The sequence below is a fragment of the Octopus bimaculoides genome, chromosome 2 (genome assembly GCF_001194135.2).
Source record: "Octopus bimaculoides isolate UCB-OBI-ISO-001 chromosome 2, ASM119413v2, whole genome shotgun sequence".
Classification (NCBI taxonomy): domain Eukaryota; kingdom Metazoa; phylum Mollusca; class Cephalopoda; order Octopoda; family Octopodidae; genus Octopus; species Octopus bimaculoides.
The window spans coordinates 49,585,476-49,592,591 of record NC_068982.1 but is presented as its reverse complement, the minus strand read 5'-3'; the positions used below and the strand labels follow the sequence as shown (position 1 = coordinate 49,592,591).

General features: G+C 33.7%; 1 protein-coding gene across 1 annotated transcript in view; it reads left to right on the top strand.

Moving 5' to 3' along the window:
• Positions 1 to 7,116, top strand: part of LOC106873657 (katanin-interacting protein) — a 551,631-nt gene that overhangs the window by 465,083 nt on the left and 79,432 nt on the right. Inside the window, exon 35 of the mRNA XM_052977029.1 lies at positions 933 to 1,093. Within this exon, the coding sequence (XP_052832989.1) occupies positions 933 to 1,093 (161 nt within the window). The remainder of the gene's footprint in view (positions 1 to 932; positions 1,094 to 7,116) is intronic.

Genomic DNA, 7,116 nt, shown 5'->3' with positions numbered 1-7,116 from the left:
TAAGAATTTATCAAGTAGTCAGCATGAAAAAACCTCATAAGGAAAAAAAAACCCATCATTTTTTCCATAAATATATATATGCCCTTACATAAATTAAATTATATATATATATATATATATATATATATATATATGTATGTATGTATGTATACAAATATAAAAAGTATACATAAATATATGCCTTTATATATACACACACATATAAAACTACAAGATTTAATTAGTTGTAATTTAGAACCCTTCTTCCTGACCTAATCATGTAATAATATTAATTTTTATCTATTTCAAGAAACCATATATCTCTGTGTTATTAAGAGATATCATGACTGGATTGAACTGGTCAGATATAATGACATAACATTGTAGTATGAACATAGTCATATAGGGTTGCTCATAGATCCAGTTCTCCAAGCAAAGTATGGCTGCATCTTATTTAACATTCAGGCTGTTATTTAGAAATCTAATTTGTGACACAAGCCATAAAATTATTCTTCGAGATTTCATAAAAAGTAAATTAACTTTTTCTCCCTTACTTTTTTTCTTTTTGCCTTAAATTTCAAATTCTGCAGGATCTGTTTAATCATTATTATAGTATTATGTGAGTGTGCTATAATTTCAGTCTAAATTATATGGTGTGATTGGTAAGTATATCTCTTCACTCCAAAATAATGATGTGAGGTGAGTAAAAAGCCGTAACTCTGAATCAGAAAATACTGCCTATGGTTCAATTTGAAATTGTGGCCTATGTATTATTATGTATTATATTTCCAACACAGTAAACCTAGTAATTTCCCTGCATCCTTCTCATTCATTTACAATGTGTGAGAAAAATCAAGACCTTTAAATTACAAGTACAAATGAGGTTTGTAATTATATAGCAAGCAATGACGCTTAAATTATATAGTCACTTGTAATTTTCTGTTTAATTTCAGTTACTTGTAGACGATCTGCTAGTTTGCAATGGTAGCCTTCCAGCAGTTAACAATGCCTCTCGCGGAATCCTCCCAACTTGTGATATGCCACACCCATATCACACACTCCTGTTCACTGAGAATAAAGAAGTGTTGAAGAAAGAGCGACACACTGTTATCAGGTAACTTAGCTTTGCTGTTAGTAAGTGCGCTGTGGAAATATACCAATGAGCTGAAGTGACAACTCTCTTGCTGATTAATTTATTGTCATGGCTTAAGGCAAGCTTTTATTTCAGGAGTTATTTATTTCGATGAGAATGCTTTTAAAGAGTAAAGGAAGAAAATTACATTTACTGTCATGAGAAGGGATGTGAAAGCTAACCACTATTGCGCTTTTGCAGGCTTATGAAAAATGTAAAACAAAAATGCAAAATGCTGTAGTGTATGTGTGTGTGTGTGAGAGAGAGAGAGAGAAAGAGAGGGAGAAAGAGAACGGTTCATTTGAGAAATGTCAAAAAATATGCAAGGTTTCTTTCTTTTGAAATATATCAGAAGAACCAGAATAGAAAAGAAATAATTATATCTGTTTCCTCCCATTTTTGCCTTTGTTTTATTTCTAGTATTGTTTCTTTCATTTTTTTTTTCGCTTTTGTTTTCCTTTTCTTAGTTTTCTTTCTCTCTCTCTTTTTTTCTTTTCCTGTTTTTATCCGCTTTAACCATCTTTTTTTTTTTGTTCTACATCTACACGTATACAACTGTTTGGCAGCTCTAATCTCTAGATGTCAAGTCATGGAATTATCTTTGTGCAAGAAGGCAAAATTGCAGTAGCAGCTGGACTTAAGTACTTTACCATAACTAAAAAAAGTTTGGTGCTTCATTTACTGCTGTTGTCAACATTTTGCTTCATCCCCATTGGCTGATAAAATAGCAACCAGAAACCATGCTGGACTCTAGCCAATTAACTGTAACCACTGTTACTAAAAAAGTGGCCTTATTCTTAATCAAGATAAACTATTAATTTTATTTACACTCAGTCTTATGTTTTTCAGTTCTAACCCCTCTTTTATGTACATACACTCATAAGTGCTTTGCTCAGAACTTCATTCATCTATCTACTACTCCCTTTTACTGTAAAAAACCATACTCAACTCCTGTGGTCACCTCGTTATGCTTGACTTCTAGATATATCGTCATTGGTTCAATGTCGACTTTCCCACATTTATTTCTTTTATTCTATTACTTGTTTCAGTCATTTGACTGCAGCCATGCTGAAGCACTGCCTTAGAGGGTTTTAGTCAAAGAAATTGCCCCCCCCCCCAAGACTTATTGTTTGTAAGCCTAGCACTTATTCTATCGGTCTCTTTTGCCAAATCACTAACTTATGAGGACATAAACACACCAGCATTGGTTGTCAAGTGATGGCAGCGGGGCCAAACACAGACACACACATAAATATATATATATATATATATATGATGATGATAATGATTTCCAAAGTCATCTATTCATTTTGAAGTCAGCTACACTCGTAGAAGCTAGTTTAGAATCTAGCTGCACTTGATGAAACCACCTGCATTTGCTGTACATGCTAAGTATGATAAGGAGTAATTCTGCAGTGTTATACTCCATTGCTCCAAACAGTTTTCAAAATGTTGCAAAAAGAATGATGGCTTGATTTCCTCACTGAAGATTGATTTATTTATATATATTCACAGAATGACTGATTTTATTTCACAACTTCTAGATATAGAAATATTTCCAAAATGTGTTAAAATAACTTCAAAAGTAATTTGAAAGAACAACACAGGAAAGATAGTGAAATATTAAATGATGGAGACTACTCACCTTATTAACGCAATATCTGTGGATATGGTGCAAGTGCGAGAAAAATAATTTGTCTGTACCAATTATAGTTATACTCAATGAAACAAACATTTTTACAAAATGTCTTATCTCTTAGAGTAAACGTATAGTATTTTTTTTTTGAGAAATTTTTATATAATTTTATTTTGATATTCTTAAAGGTAAAACAAAAAAACTCATGAGGGAAATATATAAAATATATACAAAAAAGACAATATATTTTTACCAAAAGATAAAATGTTATTCTTGTCCTCCTGTTCATGAAAATATTTGAGTTGTAGCATCTGGTTAAAGACAGATGCTCTGAACAGGAGTAATCATAGAAGAGCAAGGGACATAGGATCCTGTCTAAGTCTGGTTTGTTGAAGATGTTACTTTACAATTTTGTAACATACTAGCTTTGTATTATAGTGCCTGACCTCTTGTTCAACTTCCAGAAATCTGGGAATACTGTGCAATATACTGTACCCTGTATTGAATAAATGGATCCTGTTTTTGAAGTTGGTTAATTTTGCATAAGGGGTGTTAAAAATGGTTATGTTCTTTACTGTCAGTGGATTCGTAAGGATTGAAATACTCTGCTTTAGAATTGTATTGATTTGTACCTGTATCTGTTAAATCATGTTCTTCACTTTTCTTTGCTTAATATTCATCTTGTATAAGGCAGTGAACTGGCAGCGTTGTTAGTATGCTGGGTAAAATGCTTGGTGGCATTTTGTCCGTCTTTACGTTCTGAGTTCAAATTCTGCCGAGGTTGATTTCGCCTTACATCCTTTTGACTTCAATAAAATAAATACCAGTTATGTACTGTGATTGATGTATTCGACTTACCCTCTCCCCAAAATTTCTGGCCTTGGGCCAAAATTTGAAATCACTATTCATTCTGTAAGCATTATATACCATATACATAGTGCAATATGATATATTTTAAGAATTCTAAGGGGATTAATGGATATCAGACTCTGCTTTAGAGGTGTATTAATTTGAATCTGTTAAGTACAATTTAGTTTTTTACTTTATATAATTTATTTCATACTTTATTTTATACTTTTTATTATAAATACCATTTGAGCTCTGGGGTCAATCTTATCCCCAAAATTGTCAAACCTTGTGTCTAGAATAGAAAGGAATATTTAGTTAGTTATATTCTAGCAGCTTACAACAATGACTTTTCAGAGCTAAAATTCTTAGGATATTTATCTAAAATGTAGAAGTTCTATTGGTCAAGTTCAGTTTTATCTGGGACTAAATTTTAAACTGTTGCCAATTTCCGACATTTTTTTTTCCCCACTTTAGTAGGAATAATCAAATTATTTGAAACCAATTGACTTCCACCATTCATGTGTACAACTATGGCAACTGCTTTTCTGCTTTTTGGCACTTTCTACAATTTTTGAACTGGTATTGCTCACTTGAAGGTATATGTCTTAGAAAGTTGTAAGTAATTTGTCATTTCTTGACTGTGTGGTTAAGAAACACATCTTGTGACCATGTGGTTTCAGGTTCAGCCTCACTGTGTGACACATTGGGTGAGTGTCTTTTACTCTAGACTCTCAGGCTAATCAATGCTTTGTGTGTGAATTTGGTTGATGGAAACTGTGCAGAAAGCTGTTGTATGTTGTAGATATATGTGTGTGTGTGTGTGTGTGTGATCGTCATTTAACGTCCATTGTCCATGCTGGCATAGGTTGGATGGTTTGGACCAGAGCTAGCAACCTGGAGAGCTGCACCAGGTTCCAGTCTGATTTGGCATGGCTTCTATGGCTGGATGCCCTTCCTAATGCCAACCATTTTGCAGTGTGTGTTGGATGCTTTTACAAGGCACTGGCACAGGACTCTTGCAGTCAAATCCTCTTCACCAGAGGTAGCAGTCTTAACACTTCTGCTGTGGAGTACAGGTCTTCTTGGGTAGTATGGGAGCTGAAAGTCTATCAGATTTAGAAAATTTTATACCTATATATATATATATACACACACACACATATATATCTTTATGGTGACTTTTAGTGGAGGATTACCACTAAATACCAGTGTAGTGTTTAAGCATTCATGGAAGTTATGCACATTTGATAAAAACATGATAATAAATAGCAGTATGACCCATGGTAATTCCATGGCTATTTTGAAATTATAAGAGAATTAAAAGTTGATAAAGAACCATGAAATGCATAATTTCCATTGAAACAGTAATTTTATTTTTTAGTATTTGATTCTTAAAATGGTGTAAAGATCACAAATAGTGCTATCTTAGGAGAGAATATCTTTGAAAACTGTATTCTTTGTTATAAACTTGTGACCTCTTCTACTTTGGGAGTTGCTTTCTATTATTTTTATCATTTTATCAATAAGTAAATAATCTTCACTATAAAAGGAAATCAAAAACATAAGCTATCTGCAGTATTATTCTGCCATGGTATAACTCTATTGGTTAAGCTTTTACAAGTCTTAACATGCTTTACTACTTCCTTGCTTTGTACTTCAGAAAAGTGCATTTATTTAGACTTGAAATAATAAATGAAGTATAATGCTTGCCTCACTAAACTATGGGTTCTAAAAGATATATACAGGGTGTGGTGAATATATTGTCATCTAAATTATTCGAAAATAAAAAATCACTGACATCTCATTTTAACAGATATATTTACCAAAATTACATAAAAATATCTTGAAATTGCCATTGGCTTCAACCATGGCTCCCAGATGATTTCGGAATCTCCTGCAACTCTTTTGGATGGTCTACTTGTTTAAGCTGGGGAGTGCTGCCATAATCCTTGCCTTCAGTTCATCTTTGGTGTTACAAGGAGTTTTTTTTTGTCTCTTGCTCAACTGTGCCCCACACATAATCAAGGGGATTCCAGTGTGGAGAGTTAGGTGTGATGTGGTCGCAGAAATTGTCTAGCAGCCATGATTGGGTCCTCCTCCTTGTGTGGCATGGTGCAGAGTCCTGTTTCCAGATATAGGGTCTTCCAGCAGCCATCCTCTTGACTCAGCGCAGCACTATCTCCTCCAAGCACTTGATGTAGACCTCCGTGTTGAGTCTGAGGCTGTGTGAGAAAATGTATGGAGGCATAACATCGCCATCACTAGTGATGTTCTCTGGATGTTTGATTTTTATCACTCTCGTGCATGTTTTGAAGACATGGCAAGTGAATGGTTGTTCTGTATGTTCACTTTCTGTTCGTATTGGAGCATCCGGCATGAATGCCAAGCAGTACAGCATATTGTTTTCAAATTTCTGGCAGAGTGAATTGCATCATGGTGCTGTTTATCTCACAGATAGTGCCCCACTGACCCCACTATACTGTGTAGTTGACAAAATCAAAAGCAAACAATGTGCATGTGCGAAATGAAAGATATAAAATGGCAACAATATATCCATTGCACCCTGTATATACATACATACACACACACACACACACACACACACGCACACACATATGTATACACATTTTGTGTTGGCTGTCAGAAGAAAGTGTACTCAATAACATAATTGAGATAAATAAATGTATATATAATTTCTTGCTGCTCTAAGTTTCACCAGTGGAAGCACAGGGAGCAACAGATTGGCTTGACCAAAATAAAATATCACCATCTTCATTATCATTATTTGATATCTGTTTTCCATGCTGCCATAGGTTGGATGATATTATAAACTATATACATACATATAACATTTAAATTTAAAGTATTTGTCAGTCAGTTGTCTTATGACAAATATAAACAGTATACATGCTGTATCTATAACAGTTTATGTCTTCATTTTCCTTTCATAGTTTATCTGTTGATTGTATTATGAATAGTTTAAATATCTTATACTAGATTATGTCTTTGATTTCATTCCATAGTTAGAGCATTACATATGCAATTGGCAGCAGAATAATATTAAATATTAAGGATGATTGTACTTAAGTCGGATGATAATGATGGGAAGGCTGGTAGTATTTAGTAGTAGCAATGTTTCTGATAATGATGCTGGCAACCAGGGTCGGAGGTTTTCTTGTTATATTTCTATGCCACAAATCTCATCCACCCTTCCATGAACATACAGGACCTGTATTTTTATGAGAGGTGGGTGAGATCTGTTAAAGAGTGGCGAAGCTATTAATCTCATCTTTGGTGTTAAATGTACCCGATAAATATATATATATATATATATATATTGTTGTATCTGGGGAGAGTCATTCTGTTTTAATGCCTTATTAACTAACACACTCACGTGTTCATTTTCCACATGTTTATTATTTTTTTCCCTAAAATTCTCATTGCTTCTTGTAATCTCTTCAATATTAGTTGACTCTCTCACTCTCTCTTTCTTTCTCTCTCTCTCTCTCTCTCTCTCTCT